The 19,377-nt window shown below is 30.5% G+C and overlaps 1 protein-coding gene across 1 annotated transcript in view; it reads left to right on the forward strand.

Annotated features, from left to right (window-relative positions):
- The first annotated feature begins 16,596 nt into the window (after positions 1-16,596).
- Positions 16,597-19,377, forward strand: part of LOC129958526 (E3 ubiquitin-protein ligase PDZRN3-like) — a 135,640-nt gene continuing 132,859 nt past the window's right edge. Inside the window, exon 1 of the mRNA XM_056071061.1 lies at positions 16,597-16,906. Coding sequence (XP_055927036.1) covers positions 16,799-16,906 — 108 coding nt within the window. The 5' untranslated portion in view covers positions 16,597-16,798. The remainder of the gene's footprint in view (positions 16,907-19,377) is intronic.

Here is a 19,377-nt window from a genome sequence, read left to right on the forward strand (position 1 = left end):
AATAATATTAAAAACGAGAGAGCTATTTAATTCTTAAAAAAATATTTTTTATTGAGAAAATATTAGAAATCATTGAAGCTCTTTCGAATCTGAAATACATTATTTCATTTTATTCGAAGTAGAAAAATAATCCTTAAGCTATCATTCCAAGTAGTTACCTTCCTATCAAAAGCAAGTAGCAAAGCATGCTATATCCTGACAGTGGTAATTTTTCTTTACTTCATTTCGTTATAATAATTTTATTAAATAAAATAAAGTTAGCTATTTTATTTAACCTTATTTTCAAGTATTTTAAAATAAGGTTACATGAATAATTTGGATTTTGTTGAAAAATTGCTTCAATTAGACCTCAGATCATTGCATGAGCTTAATCATTGCATAACTAAATCAAAGAGACTATTATCTAGCCCCAAAAGTAGCTATAAAAAATATCAGTCATTATAAATTGGAACAGAAACAAGTTAGAGCAAAAAGAAACAATAAAGAGATTTAAAGGCATCAAAATATTAGTTTAAACAGAAAATTAAGATTGCATGTTTTTGTATCATATGTGAGGAACAAACGAATAAATTTAAAAAAATGATACCATTCTTAAAATGTCAAACTTCAATTCGAACTTTATATGGACTTGAAAACCAAAGAACATTTTGCTTTATTGAGCTTAAAGATATTGGTGATGTAATTTGAGGAACTATTTTCTTGGATTGAACTGATCATATAATTTTAATAAGATGATTTTCATTCTACTTAAAAGTGTATTTCTCAAAACATTTATTCAATTTTTAAAGATGAATAAACTATAAAACATTTTCTGCTACCTTATAACTAAAGTTATTAATATTACTCTACTTCATTACACATTATTATTCATTAAAAAAATGCTTAGGTGAGTTAAATAGGCAAACTTCTCTTCTTGTTGCTTTAAAAAAAATATTTTTTCAAAAACAACAAATGTGAAAAAAACGACGCCTAATTAAATGATAATTTTTTGGAAGGTGCTAAACATTCTATTTACTGACAACTAAGAGTTTTAATTTATTTATATGGTTGTATCAATGAAACCAGGATTTAAGACCAGAACACATGTCCTGTCAAAATTTCAGTATTCTTAAAATTCAGTATTCTATCTAATACATATTCAAATTTCCATAGTAAAAAATGTCCTCTTCAGACATCCATTTTCTTTAATTCTTTACGATTTTTTTTCATAAAATATACGTTATAAATCAGAAATATTAAAACATTTTTTTGGCGCAACAGCACTATTGAATACGAGATTAGAATTCATAAGATTTAAAGCATTTTTTCTAAAATATATTCATCATAAAAATGTGATAAACTAGGCAGTTTTTTTTATTTTTTGCATTTATGCTTTTTTAAGCATTACTTAAAAAAGTGTAGAATCCTAAAAATCTATCATTTAGTTAACCACAAATAAATAAAACCTCAATCATACATGATTTTTCATAACGTAAAGAATTGTATTTTGAAAAAATAATATTAATTATATTTATCAATTATTATTCTAATAATTAATAATTAAAATATTTAAATAATAATAAAATTTATTAATTGTCTATTACTATTATTCCTACTATTTATTTAGATATCAAAATTTAACTTCCTGTATAATTAAGGTTCTGGTTCTATTTTTCTTTTTTGAAGTAACGAAAAAAATTAATTTTTAATAATTTAAAAATAATGTTCAACAGAATCCTATTTTCGAAAAAATTTACTTATTCATAATTTTTAAATTCATTTCCTTTTTTATTATCAGTCTCATTTAGATAAATGTTAAGGCAATTTTACTCTGCCAAAATGTCAAGTTGAAAGTAATTCTTTCTTCCATTATAATACATTTGGTGCTGTTCGTATGAACTGTCAATAAATATTTTATTTTGATTATCAAAAATTCCTAATATTGATAATAATGTAGCATTACATTTAGAAATACTTATATATGTTTGTGTGTGTAAGGATATCTCTTAATCTAATTTAAATCCTAATTAGTTTCCTAATTTTTATCTTAATTTAATGCATATTAACTTCATTCTAAAATGTTCTCTTATTCTTTGATCCAATTCCACATTTTTTATTTAATTAATTCAACACGAGCTCTGTAAAAATGCTTAAATCTGCACTTTCACACGCTCCCAATGAAGGGATAAAAATCTATCAACCTAAACAAATTCTTTTAAAAGATACCTATAATTCCCTTACCTAAATAGACACGTGTAAAGAAATCCCTATCAGAATCTCATAGTATATAATAACCGGGGGAAAATGTTTATGTCTCTTTCGCGCTTCTGTTCATGTATCGCTTGAAAACGGACGTCAATCTTGTCCGCGCTTCTTGTACATATATTATGCCTCCCGGGATGGAATAAAGCCAAGTTTAAAATTCAAAAGTGTTTTCTCTGTCTTTGGTCACGAAACTGCTCGAAAACATATGTTTTACATTGTGGTGATTTGGGAAACCAGCTTTAATATATTAATATAAGTTTCAGAATTCTCATTTTTGGAAGGAAAAGCCCAAACATGTCTAGTTGCATGATCAATTACTATATGAAGAAATTTTTTAGTTGAGTTATGATAATTAAATTCACAAAAAGTGTCGACAGAAAGACATTCTAAAGGACGATCTGTGGGGGGCACAGCCTGTAAAAGGCGAAGTTGTTTTTGCCTTTTCTTTTTATTTAGTTGACAAACATCACAATGTTTGACAAAAAGTACAATATTTTTAGTAATATGAGGACAATAATATTGAGGAGTAATTAGATTTAGCATTTTTTGAGTGCCTGGATGCCCAAATTGTTCATGAGCATTTTGTAAAACTTTTCTCCTGAGAGAAAAAAGTACAACTATTTTAAACAACTTTTTCTTTTTAACTACGAGTACATCATTAATATTTTTGTATTTAGTATTATTCAAATTGTCTAGATTTGGATAGTGTTTTTTCTCATCCAATTCCAATAAATGCACAGAATGCTGGAGATATTGAGCAATAGGATGCCTTGATAACATATCAGCTTCCACATTAGATGTTCCCTTTAAATATTTAACTTCATAATCAAACATGCTCAATTTTAAAGACCAACGAAATAATTTCCCCCTTAAATTGTTAACATTTAAAAGCCAAACAAGAGCAGCGTGATCGGTATGATTTATGAATTTTTCCCCATGTAAATAGCAATAAAATTTAACAAGAGCATCAAATATTGCTAAACATTCCAACTCAATTATACCACTCTTGCTGATTCAATCATGAAATGATCTGTAATGTTTTTCTTATATTACTGAAGTGCTTATATGTGAGAAGAATGACCTGCTTTAATAATAAAGTTATATTTTTATCTTTTCACTGACTTTAGTTAGTGTCAAAGCTTACATGTTTGCAACTGAACGAACGGTACAAGAAAACGGTTGAAACCTAGACAGTTAGTACGAAGAGCACGGAGCCTATCGTGGAAACAATGGCAGTTATGTTTGAGAATCTTTGAACCGCAAATAAACCTAAGCAGTTTTTTTTGTGTCTAGAATAAGGTAATTTAAAGTCTGAAATATACTGTTAATCTTTTATTTACACTCCGAAATAGTTGCTTCCCCAAACTGACCCATGGAAAATAAAAATAATTTTATCGTGGCGAAAATTTCATTAATTCATATGTTTATATAATTATTGCACTTTTAAGTCATAAGTTACTTTTAGTCAAAATTAAGTTGCATTTCAAATCCTAAAAGCATTTCATATGCAAAATGTTCGAATGTTTCAAGCTTGCCTTCAAAAATAATATTGAGCCTTAGTTACTTCTCTATGCTTATAAATACCTAAATCGGTTTCTATCTTTATAGGAAAAAATAGAAACAAACAAAACAAAAAGTTGATCTTCAAATATTTTGAAACTGTAAGATTTCTTTTAAATTTACCTTTTACACTTGAACTTATTTTTTTCCATATTTTTAATACAATGACATTTGAAATACAAATAATCATGCATACTTAGCATTCGGAACGATTCTGCTGTTTAAAACTGCTGTTTTAAATTGGAATAAAAATAAAAACACATTATAGGAAACATTTCCGAATCATTAGTCTGACACAATGAAAATTTTCTAATCTAATTGTTCCAAAATTATTTTTTTATAATATTAAAAGATTCAAGAGGATTGTGTGAATTTAATAACTGTAATTAACTCTCAAACACTGTTTTTTTTCTCTAACTAATTAAATGTTATCTTTTGTTTCAATAATGTGATGTGTTACTGATTCAATAAAAAATCTACAGAATACTTGAGATATTAATGGATTAAGTATAATTTTTTTGTCGTATCCCAGCTCCTGGGAATAACTTAATAATAATTCGATGCTTGTGTGAGGCATGGTCTTGATAGTTAAAGGGTTAAACCTATAACTGCTTTTCGTACTATCTAATTAGATAACATTTCTCTTTTAGGGAATATAAATTCAGTTAAATACCCATAGAACATTTGAGGTGTTTGTAGAGTCTTTGAATGATTTTATTTTAATTGATGAGTTTGAAATATCGTAATTCGAAAGATGTATGATTTAGAAACAGGACTATTAAAGGATCAGAGCCAAAACTCCGAAATTTATAATCTGTTATCCAAACATCCAAACTGGAGTTTTTATCCTTTTTTTCTCCCAAGGGTTATCTTTATTTTAATGAACTAATTATTTTTTTAGAATTTGTTAAAATGTTAAAAATTTAAAAGCGAATTTTGGAGTCGAGAGGCGATCTTAACCAATCAGCTTTGAATTTTGTGTATGAATTATATCTTCCCTTCGAATCAACTAGAGTTTGAACAGGTTTTGAATTAACCAAAGAGTAAACCTTAATATAACCAACATGCAGGAATTCGAGAGAACGCTCAAGTACTTTAATTGAAAGTTTGCATGCTAGAAGTTATTTAGACGATACTACAAAACGAGGACAACTCTATCTAAGCACTTTTCGAAAAGTGCTATTACGAGCACATGGCTAGAATACACGAATTAAACTGATGTTGTAAAAGTAATTTGCATTTCAGATTACGTGAAACACATTGTCTCAGATTTAAGCAATACGATGAGTATGGTTAACCTGAGATTTAAAAAAATCAAGCAATATAGAATTTAATAATTCTATTCCTAACGATTTCAGTAATCGTTAGACTTGAATAGAATTTGGTGATATTTAACACTAGGTTTACCAAGCGTTCATTTTGAACCCTCTGAGAAAATTTTCGTTAATTTTCTTCAAGAAAATTATTGCCGTATTTTATGAAAATATTTTAACTAATCTTTATTTACATTTATAAGAGATATAATCACAAATCTTACCTTTTTCTTTTTTTAGCTTCGGAGGAATATATATAGTATACCTACTTTTACCGAAGGGGTCATTTGGACCATTCGAATAAATATTTTTGAGAATACATACATTTATATTTAAATATGTAACGGCTTGAATGGGACGCACATAGATATCAGTATAAATACAGAAATAAGTATGTTTTAGTAAAATGTGTGTATACAAGAAGCAAGAAGACGAAGCCAAAAGTCAGTCAATAGAAACTATTATAGGTTATTAGTAAGAAGACGCGTGAGTCAATGTTTTGGGAGAAGATGATGGTAGAAGATGATAGTCAGGCCCTGTCGCCCCATCACATTTTAAGAAAATTTAAAATATTAAACTATTTCGTAGATATAATTTTGGTAGCATTCGTTTAACTTTTTATATTATGTTTTTCGTGTCACATTAACGTGCATTAAGAAGACCAATAAATTGAATGAAAAAGTTTGATTGAAGCTGATCACCGAAGATTAAATACTTCTTCGTATGGTGACGTGAATGGTATCCATTTCTTTTTCCTACGGGCATCATTAACATCCCCTCAAAAATAAAATCATACTTACCAATTAAATAATTATTGGAAAACAGTTACGCAACAAAAATCATGTAGTTGCATATCATATACATCATGCCATAACGTTGTAAATCATAAAATAACGTTATTTACGTTTTAATTGCAAAATTAAAGTGACAAATGATTTAATCGATATCAAATGAAATCTTGAGACCAAATACAGTCTAAATAAGCTTCGAGGGCCGCGGTGGCCTGATGGTAAGTTCTCGGCTTCAGAATCGGAAGCCTTCAGTCTCGAGACCCGATTCCACTGAAGAATCGTCGTGTAAGCGGATCGGGTGCACCTTAACTCTGTCGGGACCAAGCGTCTTCTCGCTGGTGTGGTATTTAAATTTGGAGAGGGGGGAGCTCAGGTGTCACCCTCGTCCTCCGACCGCCGTTCAAAATTACGAGATCTTTCCCAAAATATCCGTAGTCTTGCTTTAAAACGGTTCGTTAAGCTAAACTAAACTGACTACGCTTCAAATAAACTGCAAATATTTTTTCTGAAAGCGTCCTCTTGCCATCTCTGGAATAAATTCATACATAGAAATTAAATTTAAGGAACCGTGCACTCATTTCTGGTTTTATGCTAAAATCTCGAAAGGATTATTATTTTTAAGATTTTATATATTGAATATTCATTGAACATTTAAGCTAATGACAATTGATTTAAAAATTTATTTCTGGTTAAATACGGGTTATCTAGGACTGCCTAGTAAAAATGTAAAAAAGAATTAAAGAGGAATTTAATTGTTAAAGTGCAATTAGTAATACGAACAATTTTTAATGAAAGAATAAAAGAAATTCATTTTGAATGATTCATTAATGAATGATGATGAAAAATTTTTTATTCGTGAAATGTTTGAATGCCTCCAAATTTGGAGAATTTTTGATTCGATTTTCAGAATCAATGCATTTCAGTATGAAATTCTTAATAAATCTGAATCCCAAAAACAATCAAAGGAAAACTAATAAATATTTTATTTTTAAAACCTTATGTAATCATTCCATTTTGAGTCAATGACAGAGACACAAAAAAAATCTATTCATCTATCAACAGCATATAAATTTATAAAGATATATGCTGTTGATGAACGAAATTAGAAAATCAGATACGAAACTAACAACGAAGCTCTTTAATACGCACTTAAGTGGTTGTCTAGAAAGTTGTTTGATATTAAGTGATAATAAGAAAAAAAATCATTATAGATAGGTGAAATGGCTGTCTATAAGATAGTTTGGATGATGAAAGAGAAATATTTTCGAAAGCCGGTGAGGTTACAGTATACCAAGCATGTCAAATTCATGCAATTCAGATAGTATGTTAGCAAGTCGTTCGAGAATTATCAACAGTTTTATACTTTAAGTTGAATATTTAAAACTTCTTTTTTTAAAAAAAGAACTGGTCTAAAATTGTACTTGAAATATGGCTTGCAGATTTTTTATCTCTGTGAGATAAATCAGTTCTTTATTTTTATAACTTTCATAAAAGTTCAAAAGCATATTTAATTGTATGTAAATGAAGATTTAATACGTTAATTTATTTGGATTTTTTTAGTATAATGTTGCATTTTGAAGCAGTACTAGAGCTACAAATGGAAGCAATAAGTATACTTTGCGACTGCGATTTGAAACCGAAATCGAGAGAAAATGAAGTAACTGATTTTCATAAGTATTTTCTTACTATACTCGGAAATATCCAAAAAAAAATTCATGTGTGAAGAAGCACAATTAGAGGTATATAAGAAGTAAAATAACTTTCAAAAACCGAAATATGTTACTGTGAATAAGATTTCCCGAAAGTAGAAAAGATGATTTAAAAATTAAGATGCCAAAAATGCTGAATTCATTGCAGCTGCATTTCGAGAATTTCGTCGATTTGAGAATTTACGTAAAAGACCAGGAGATACCAAAACATACTCAAAAATTTTGTAGTACCCCAAGTGAAATAGTGTAATGTCTTGATTCAATTACCTTTATGCAAGATGAAATGCCTTCACGCATTGGACTCTGTGTAGAGCAGTTTCTTCGGCAACATTTTATTAATGATAGAGTAATGAGTCGTGAGTTTCCGGCAACTTAACCATCTCGTTCTACACATCTTAATCCTTGTGATTTTTGGCTGTGGAGATACTTTAAAAATCTTGTTTATCGAGGACGTCGGATAACCTTGGCAGATTTGAAAGACAGTATCACTCTGTATGTGAGAAGCATCTCAATCGAACCATTACGATTCGCAGTTGAACAAGCTGTCCACAGAATGCAGATTTTACATCTGGAAGAAGGGAACCATATTGAACAGTTTCCCGTATGTCGTCCTTGTGATTGAATGTTTAATACGTTCGAATAAAATGTGTTACAAATTGTGAATTGTGAATCTTTTCAGTATATGTTTTGTTCTACAGCGCCATCTATTGGTGTTTCTGGAACTAATTATTTTTCTCACGTAATCGGTCTCCCCATGTCTTGAATAGTGTGTTCAAGAATTGTGGAGCCTTTACACTGAGTAGTTCGCTGTAGAGAGAGCTCAGAGTAGAGGCGTTTTAATTTTGACCACCTTGTATTTTGAATAATCACAAAAAAGCCACTTCACATTTTATCTTATATTCAGGACTTGATAGCCTTTCTCCAGAGCGAGTGGGTGAATGATTATTACTCAAATGCAAATGAAAATAGAGACCAATTGCTTCAATTGCAAAGTTTTCAAATCTCTAATCTAAAAATTTCGCCTGAGAGATATTCATTATTAGATAGAAAACTAGGAAAATTTTCGTTTTCATTTTTAAGAGCTTTCAGTTTCTTATTCTATTCTTTCCAAATGAAAAACGACTCTTTGCATTAAAATCGCTCAGATAATAAAGTTAAAATTGGTTTGAAATTTCAATGAAGAATTAAAATGAGCGAAGAAAAATCACCTAATGTTTAAAGATTATTAAATTACATCAAGAAAATACAAAAAAAAAAAAAAAATTATCAGCTTTCATGTTGTGCGTTGTAATATGGTGCAATTTTTTCAAAATTATGTTAACTATGAGTGTTTATCTTCTGGGTCTTCAATCTATTTTTGTTCGTTCAGAGATATTTCGTAATATTAGATTTCTGTAAAAATTGAAAACTGTTTGCTTTGTCCGTTTTTCTCGTATTAGACATCTCCTTGAGTTACAAATAATTAAATAAAATGGAATAATATCTATCCATCTAACAGTTTTAAAATTTGATATATGGTGTTTACATCGAAATTCTAGGTTTCTATCAGATTTTATGTCCGTTCTTAAACAATACTATTCAATAATGCTAAAAGCTAGCGGTATGAAATATGGCTTCATTTCACAAATTCTTTGTTTCAAAGTTTAGACCAACTCTTCATGGAACTTTTTCGTATATATGTCAGCAAACCAGGTTAGAATGTTGAAGGGAAAAGGAACGTTCGACTCTCTTCACTATACAGTGTTTCTGCTTATGAAAGAAACTTGCTGGGTTAAATGACAAAATGATGAGATTCTGGATTTTTTTTTCATGTCTTTAACCATCAGAAATGTAATAAAATGTCTAGACTAATAAAACGAATTATTTGAAAATGTTTCCAAAATTTCATTAATATCTACTGTAAGTGATTTTTTTTATTAATAAATACGTAAAATGTTTGGAAATTTGAGAATATAATCTCTTGCTCTCATACTCAATCGGTACACTTACTTTCAACACTTTAAGAACTATTCAATTTCAATCATTATATTTAAAGATAATTAACCCTCGAGTATGTATTATTTATTTCCTAAAAACACTAGGTTCTTAGTTTAAAAATTATGTATTATTTACATTTCATTTCTATTTTTGAAATCAAAATCGCCGAGAAGAAATGTTTTAAAACATAAATTAAAAGAAATCGTGGAGTTCTATCCCAGAAATTTTAAGGTTTCGCATTTTTTCCCCCCATGCTTTGTTATTATTTGTAAACGGAAAAAGAAGAATGAAAGTATTCAATATTTTGTTCTTCTTTAAATAAACTTTTTCAATACTTAATTCATTCTAATATGTTATCTGTTTTTAATAAGCTCTCATTTTCAGACTTCGGAACATAAAACTTCCTTTTTTCCGAAAGAGTGAAATATTTTCTTAAGCAAAAACTATAATACAGGGAAATCAGAAAAATGCAGAAATGAATTAGGCTTTTTGTTAAAAATTTCTTTTCTGATCTTAATGATAAGGGCGCGTTAGTCTGGTGGTAAGGTCTCTGCTTCGGAACCATCGGGTTTCAGGTTCGAGACCTGATTCCACCGAGGAATTGTCGTGTAAGCGGGTGTAGTGCCGGTTAAATCCTTTTGGACCAAGCGTACTCCCGCTGGTGTGGCATGGTGTGGTGTGGAAGTTTGGATAGTGGGGCGCTAGCGCAGGTGTTGTCCTCGATATCCGACAACGTTTCAAAGTTACGGGATCCTTCCCAAAATGGTCCTAGAGTTGTTTTTAAACTTAACTCATCTTACTGACATCCCAGATCTTCTTTCAATAATAATGATGGTTAAGTTGATGAAGTGGAGAAGTTACCATCATTATGTCTGCTAAAATGTTTTGATTTTCAAAAAATTCTTAAATAGGTTTTTAGAATGACATAGATTAATACCTCTGTCATTTGATTGGCTTTCATAGCCAAAATAAGATCATACTAAAACATTACATGCAATATGTCAATCTTAATTTCTTTTCATTTTCTTACCAGCTATGAAAGCGCTCGGGGAACCTCGTAATTGAGGATGAGAAGCTTCCGGTATGGTGGTCGGTTCTCGCCACTCTTGAGAGTATACGGAAGGGTGGGGGGTGGCTACCTCCCATCGATGACGGAACGTACTTCCTTAGAGTAGGGTTGTACTGTGGACAGTGATGGCCCTTAGGACTCAACCACAGTTCTCGTCAGAGTGGCTGTCGCGACGATCCGATCATTCAAGTTTTTCCGTGTGATTTCGGGCTTGTGAGAGTAGTCAGTCTATGATTATCAGCTACGAAGGATCGGAAGAAAGACAATACGAAATTTAATTATAGTTAATGTTGATTTGAAGCGATAAAATGTAACTAACAATCATTTCTGAACTAGTCAAATGGGTCAAGTAGGTACTGATTTCAAAATATAACAGATTGATTCTGAGTTAAAATACTTCTTTTGGATATAATTTTCTCCTTTTCCTTTCCTTTTCTTTTTTAATATCAAAATGTTCGTTGAACTTCACCTTTGAAATTGGCATGTGAGAATTATTGAAATTAATCCCTTATTTAAATGTGACAACTAAATTTTACGTATGTATCCACAGAGACATAATTCCCCATCTTACCGGGTAAGTGGGTCTGCCCCATCTAAAATCTAGAAATAGACATTTTTTAAAATTTTTTTTTTGTATATGAGGTATTCTTTTGTCAATAAAAATATTTTAGTTTTAATTTCCTCTGTAAAAAATAAATTAAACCTTCATCTTAAACACAGAACCATAGGGTTCCACCAATCCTCATACCGTACAACATTCCTCATACGTCACGGCATGTAGTGAATTCACAGCGAATATCGTTGTTGGCTCGTACTTTTTCGCAGAAATCACAGATAAAGGTCACAAGTAACTGTACAGTTACTTGTAACCTGTATAGTGGACTCTTGGAAGATTATTTTGTTCTGCCGTTAAGATAAAGATTCTTTTCTAAAGTAAATATGCAAGACGATGCTGCTACTCATCCTGCAAGCCGCGTAAAAAATTATTCAAGATCACTTCCCCGAGGAACGTGTCCTCGCGAGTACTTTTCCACTTGCCTGGCCAGCATGCTCACCAGATCTAAATGGCGAAGGCTGTGGGATTTTTCAAAGAACGCGTTTATCAAGGACGTATAAGTAATGAGTCTTCTTTGCTACTGAAGTATTATTGTGGTCGTTGAAACGCAGTGGCAGGCAATTCAGCATATTTTTGACCAACAAAGTATGTACATATAGTACACAGGTGTGTAAATAAATAAATTATTCTGTTACTCTTTTATTTTGAAACCATTATCTTTCTTTTTATTTCTTTACAGCGCCACATATTGGTAAAATTTTAAACTTTTTTTTTTTTTTTTTCTGATAGAAACCTCGACCTTTTGTAACAAATACATGGAGCTTCATTCGGATTCGCTCAATAGAAACGGAGGTACAAATCTTTGAGTACCATCACATTAATTTTAACCACATTTATAAGAGGTGCATTTTCCAACATAGAAAGAAAACATAGAAAAATAAAACTGATTTTTAACTTATCGCTTCTACTTCAGAGATATCTCAGATCCTCATATAAAATCGATATATAAAAGCTTGATTTTACTCTAAATGTTTTCATATCTGCCTTTTGGAATTTAAGACGAATATGATATATTACCATCAGTAAAAAAATAATAAATAATCTTTAATTTTTAATACAATAATGGAACATTTTTAGCATTTTTTCATATCTAAATAGTAACATTTAACGTTTATTATATAATTTTAATAAAAATTTATTAGCAGAATTTATTATAATTAATAGATATATTATAAATTTAATCTTCAAAATCTATTCTTACATTTCTTAGAATTTATTTTGAATACAGGCAAATATAATTTTTTATTATTTCTTCTCTTTTATGTGGACTTGTTTAGTTTAGTTATATCAACGTCCCGTTTTAAAGCAACACTAGAGCTATTTTGGGACGGATCTCGCAATTTTGAACCGCGACCAGATGACGAGAAGGGTACCTGAGCAGGCACCCTCCTCTCCAAACTTCCACACCACACCAACGGAATTTTTTTTTGGCCCCGACGGTTTAGCGTGTACTAGGTCCGCTTACATGACGGTTCTTCTGTGGTATCAGGTCTCAAACCTGCAACACTCCGGCCCTGAAAACGAGATCTTTATACCGGCCACCGCGGCCCTTGTCTAGACTTGAGAAACAAAGAAATAAACTCGGCTTATAACAATTTCAGATGTGGGCATACGATAACTTTCGATCAGCGGCTGTTCCAGTCATACGACGGATTGACTACCTATAAGGCGCTAGTGACTGATTTAGAAAATACCGCCTTTGTTTCATATGACTTTCATTGCAAAAGCTGAAGATTTCAGCACTCGCAGCTTATGAATCAGAGAAACCTGAACGTTTTTTTTTTTTTTTTTTTTTTTTGTTGTTGTTGTTTTCGTTATTTTCCTATTTTAGCCTTTAATATTTATTTTTTGTTCTTTTTTCCGGAACGATTATTTGACAGAGAAAATATGTATTAATCAGAGTGTCTTCTCTTACCAAGAACAAAACTAATAAAGACGGCATTAACTGGAAGAAACTCCTCCTGCTGGTGTGTAAGTTTGGAGAGGGGGGTGCCAGCTCAGGTGCCGTCCGTGTCATCTGACCGTGGTTCAAAATTACAAGGTCCGTCCCAAAATAGCCCTAGTGTTGCTTTGAAACGGGACACTAATATAACTAAACTAAACTAAACTGGAGGCAATAAATTGGAATTTGTAATAAAATGTCTTAATATGAGAAGTTCAAATTCAGTATGCCTTCCTTTCTAAATCAAATGGAGTTAATTTACTAGGTTTTAAAAAATTAGCGATATGTAATCGTTTGGTAAGCTTTAAAATTTGATTATTTCTTGTTTTTCATTCTAATTCTACAATATTTTTCCAAAGAAAAAATTAAATTTAAGAAGTTTGCTCTCAAAATTTTTTAATATACACTTTCTTAAAGATGTTTCTAAAAGCACATATTTTTACCCTCAATAAAATACATCATTGAATTCGTTGTATTATTAGAGAGGGAAAAAATAAAGAAAACTGAAGAAAATTTAAAATTCAGGTCAATAAAGAAAACTGACGGAAATTTCAAAGTCAGGTCCTCATATTGTCAAAATAATATTTGATTGTCAATATTTAAAGAAGAAATGTCCTCTCTCACACCCTCAAGCATTAGAGATTCATTTAGATAAATCAAGTAATTATACAACTGAATTCTCTACAGTGCATAACATTTTACTCACATTTCTTTACCCATGGACTTGAGCGCTTTTGTACTATTGAAAAGAGAGATGAAGAAAATTATTAACGGAGAAAGGAAAGCGGTGGGAAAGGAATAGGAAAATTTATCTACATTTATTAGCCAAATGGTATTTTTATCATGGAAATTTACAGAATGATAGTTAAGAACAAGAGCAATAAAAAAAGACATTTAAAGTTAACATTTTTGTGTAAATTCAGACATATATAATATTCCAAAATCTTTTTAAAATATGTATGAACAGCTTCTGTATAGTTACCTTTCTTTGCATGATTTTTTCTTTTTTGTGAAATAAAACAGGGTGATATAATTCATGATCTAGATTAAAGGAAAAATGTTTTTAAAAACCCTAGTATAAATAAATAATATAAAGTAATTAAAAAACAGTATGATGGAAATGTCCACCATCGTGCAAATTTACATGTTAAGCTCAGTACAAAACCTTCAATATCCCTCTCTTCCGAATTTCTCCACAAAAATAAAATAGTAAAAAACATTTTCGTCATTCATTAGAAGTGAAACAACTGCTTAGTGTTGTACATTTTTGTCTCATGGTTTTGGGAAAATTATTTGGGATATTCGATATAAATTACACAGAAATTAACAGAAATACAAAAAACAAACCTTTTTTCTACTCATTATCGCTTTTATTAGCAAAAAAATCTCAGATTAGTTACAAAAAAATATTCAAGAAATCGCACGTTTCTTCCAACCACAACAGCGGAATGACAAATTCAAACCCACTATAATGATTGTGACATTTGATTTTTTTTTTTTTGACAGCTACGCTCCTTATAACGCAATAGTCGTGAAAAAAGTTGCCTGCAACGACCCATTTGCAGCACACCTATTTTGAGTACAGTTTTTTGTTCACCAAATGTTATGATGGAAATTTCCATCATCATGCAAAGAAGGGACAATCATCCACAAATAGAAGAAATTCGCACTATTTTTAGGGAGGGCGGGGTGAAATTAGATCAATTTAGTATTTCAATCAGGCAATTTCAAATGGGAGGACACTGATTTTGCTGATTTATCCAAAAAATATCAAACAATGAAATATTTCCTTTATTTTTAATCAAGATTTTCCCACCATTCTAATGAACAGTATACTTTTTCCATTTTTGTTGACTTATCACTTTTCTTTCAACTCTTATATCAAAATTGGTTCAATTATTCTGCAAAAATGCCATCTGTAATCTTCTAACTCAAAATGTTTCAATCACTTGAAAAATAGAGAAATTTTAAAACATCCGTACCATTTTCTTATTTAAGTATTCTGATACATGCAGCGATTCTTGCATATCTTTAAAAAATAAAAAAGGAATCTCATTAGTAATTTACTTGAAAACCTTGAATAGAGCGTGTACATATGTAGGTGCAATACCTTGAATTAAGAATATGTTATTTTCTAAAAAATAAAATAGAATTGCATATCAGTTTTTTATACAAAACACACTTAAGAGCTTATTTTCAGAGGCTAACTTCCTTTCTTTAAAATAAGAATCGGCATTCACTCATTTGTCATTTCTACGTGAATAAATGCAGGTAACATTTATATGCATGTACGTAATTTACTTATGAAATGCCGTGTACATAATCGACGTCAAAAATATAATATTGAATATCTTTCCTAATAAATGATTCCTTGAAACAGCTCCTTAAATAACTTTATTGCGTCGCAACATACATTTTAAGCAGAAGTGCTAATAATAGTTATTTATATTTAATTATGTATTTGCATTATTATTATTTTTTTCAGACGAACGTGCTAAATGTATTCGTCTAGCTAACGATCTGGATTGAAACTTAGGGGAACTTTTTATAGGACTGATATTATAAGCTTCCGGGAAAATCAGAGGAGCTTTCGAAAAAATTCGGAGCTTCAGATGCTTTCAATTTTATTGAGTGTAAAATAAACAAATAATAAAAATTTATTAAAACTTTGCTAAAAAATTTTCGTTTCTAAATCGCAGTAACAAATAAACCAGTTGTGAGGGAAAAAAAAAAAGGGAAAAAAACCCATCCAAGTTCATTTTGTAATTTTATGAGTCTGTCGGTGATGAATAATGTATGATTTCAAGACAAAAGTAAAATGATGTTAAAAATTAAATTATGCGTAGAGTGAATAATGTAATATTCGGGATTTTTTATCCGTTTAGTTATTTCAAAAAATCAAAAATAGCAAGGCAGGATTGAAAAACAAATCACGCTTATGATAAATAAGACCGATTTCAAACATCATCAAATAGTATATTTCTTACCAGCGGAGTTTTCTTTGCTTTTTTCAAATATTTACTCGTACTTTTTAACAATAATTAAATACTCGGTAATTCTTCAATGAAATATTAAAATGTAATTAATTTTTTTTTGTTCCAGTATGAAAAAAATGATAACATAAAAATAAATAAAGTCTTGTTGGAAAATTAAAAACTCACAGTGGTGTTCTCGGATAGTTGCCATTATTAGCAAAAAGGTAGTCTTTTTCTTAGATTACGCATTCGCGTGAGGCGAATCAAAAGCCTACATTGGCGAAGAATTGGCGACTTTTTTCCCGCCGTTTGTAACCCTGGAAGAGAGGTAGCGGCAGAAACGTGCTTCGAGTCTATAACAATCGTCTTTCCATTCAAATACAAGCACTTGACCCTCTCTTTCATAGATTGGGGGAGGTAGTACTTCTGGAAAACTTTCCCTGTCAAGTCTTGTTTCAATAAAATGTAACTTGCGGAGTGACGGACTTCGTTTCGAAATCTCGGAGATGTGCTGTCATTTCTGATGAAGGCTGTTTCTGAATTTAAATAATTATTGAGACAGAACGGTTTGATTTTTTAAGAAGAGAAATTATTAAGTAATAATGTCCAACAAACAGGGGCGTAAAAAACTCCTCAAATTACCTTGTCCGACGTTGCTTTGTTGTGCTCGTCTCTGGTCTTTGTCTTATGTGTCTGCCTCTGACCAAAAGGTAAGTGAGTCTCCATCAATTATTCTTTTAACTACATACTTTAAGAGATAGGGATAAATTGAATATAAAACATACAATTTTCCAAACTTATTCATAAAATATCTTAATATTGTAATTCTTCTTCTTTATAAGAAGATGCCATAGTTCAAACCAGTTACTCATTTGATGAAATGCGTAGTTCAATTATATTTAAACGAGTCAAAAATAATTTTGACGCATGGTTATCTCCACGTGGAATACAGAATCTTCGAAAAAATCTGCTCTCTACAAATACACGGTAATGTGACCTTTGATTTATGACGCTTATTTTTTTTTTTTTCTTATAAGGGTATAAAGGCTATAAAAGGTTTTGGATGCAATTATTCAGTTAACAATTTATAGATTGGAGTAGACAGTTCTTATCAAATGACAGAAGATTAACATCACAAATTTTGTTATGAATGTAATCCACCAATATGTTAATTAACGATTGCTAATTCAAACTTAATTAATTTATTATTTAAATTTTTCTTCTAAACCTTTTATTCAAACTATTCTTATTATAAATTTTTGAAATTCATTTTTTAAAAAATAAAATTTAGGACAAAGATACACGTGTTAGTGTCTTATTCTTATTAAAATGGCACACATTTCCAATTCAATACATATAAATGTTTAATCCTTTCAGTATTAAATGTTTGTATCATTGCTGTACCAAAAATTGAAAACGGTTACCAAATCGCCTGTGACACGAATAATTATACTTCGTATTTTATTACTTTATACGCTATTTTCATGGTGTAGAATAAACAGGCTGTGTTGGTCAAAAGAGTTAAATCAATTTCTTTGATGTTATCCAGTGGTGACAAAGATTCATTTTTAGTGAATGTTTAATTTCAGGCTTTAAAAATGGAAATCAAGAATTATCCTACGCTTCTGATAAATGACCTGAAAAATCGATAAGTTCATCAACTGTAAATGTTAAATTGGGGCATCTTGCCTTTTTCCGCCTGAAATTATAGTCGCGATCACATAAAACATCATATATTAATTAATATTAGTAAAAAATTCTATTTTAATGAATTGCTCCATAAATTTTGATCTTTATTGGATTCGTAAATTACCTGACTAAGCAAAAATATTGAAAATCAGCAAGAAAGTTTCCACGTGACCCCATTTGAGGTTTTGACCTTTAGTTTTAAGGAGCCGTGATTTATAAGCATTAATTTTCCTAGAAATCGAAATATATGAAGCAGACGGTTTAATAAGCGAATTTGCTCACTTTTTGGTAATATCTTCCGAAGAAACATGTCCTCCAATAAAATGAAACCTGTTGAAAAGACTTTCTTTCGATTTGTTCCGAAAAAGAACGCGTGGTTTTGGAGCTCAATGATTTTTCTCTACTTTAAAGCGTTTATCCTTTCCCAGAATCGATATATATATATATATTTTCCAGATGAGTTTTTTTCTGAAACTGCTGTTTTTGTTGAATTTTTGTTGCTCATCTCTTAAATATTAGATAGGAACGAAAGAAACGTGTTTTCCTGCGTAAAGAAATATTTCTTTTCGAAAGAGCGGAAGGAAAGTAAGAGCCGAATGAGTGTAGTGGGATCACAAGTGTGATTAAGAAGAGAAGATGGGCTGGTTGCAACAATTTTTGGAAAAATGTTTATATCTTTAAATGTATTCGCGATTCCATAATTATGACTATTTTTATAGCTTAGTTATTCCTTCATTATATTTATTAAAAACATTCAACTGTTTTGCTGATGTCAGCACCATAAATATTTTTTCAAAACTAGTCGGTTGTTACAACTTTTCTCAGGATTTGGGGCACGTTGTAACATTAAAAGCAAAAATGTTTAAAATTTTCTTTAACCATTCTTTTATTAATTAATACATGAGGCAATGTTGTGAGATACATGAGGTAATGAGGCATGAGGTGCAGATTGTACCATTAAAGGTAAAAATATTTAAAAAAATTTCCTTAACCACTCTTTTATAAATTAAAATAAACTAAACAATTTTTAATTGCTGTCACTTAGCACAAGGAAAATAAACAATATAAATTGGTTTATAGTAAAATAAAGATAAAATTATTTAATTAATTAATATAGAAGTCACTCTGCATTAGAATTGCGATGAACGCAGCCAACTAGTAAACTGCTTCCTATCCTACACATTTTGCACCCATATTTTACAATTCAGCATTGGATCCATTTTTCTTTATCAGAATTGAGTGTTTGAGGTGCCTTGGATTTCTGGTGTTAAATCCGACTTCGCCGAAGAACTACCGAGTAAGCTGATTTGGTGTATGCTAAATCGATCGGACCCGAACATGTCCCCCCCCCCCAACATGGCGCGGAAGAGGGAGACTCAGACGCTATCCTCGTCGCCTGCCTGCTGTCCAGAATCGCATGGTCTATCCTTAAATAGCCCCAGCGTTGCTTCAAAACGTGATGTTAATAATATAATATATCGTCAGGGTTACT

The sequence above is a fragment of the Argiope bruennichi genome, chromosome X1 (assembly GCF_947563725.1).
Source record: "Argiope bruennichi chromosome X1, qqArgBrue1.1, whole genome shotgun sequence".
Lineage (NCBI taxonomy): Eukaryota > Metazoa > Arthropoda > Arachnida > Araneae > Araneidae > Argiope > Argiope bruennichi.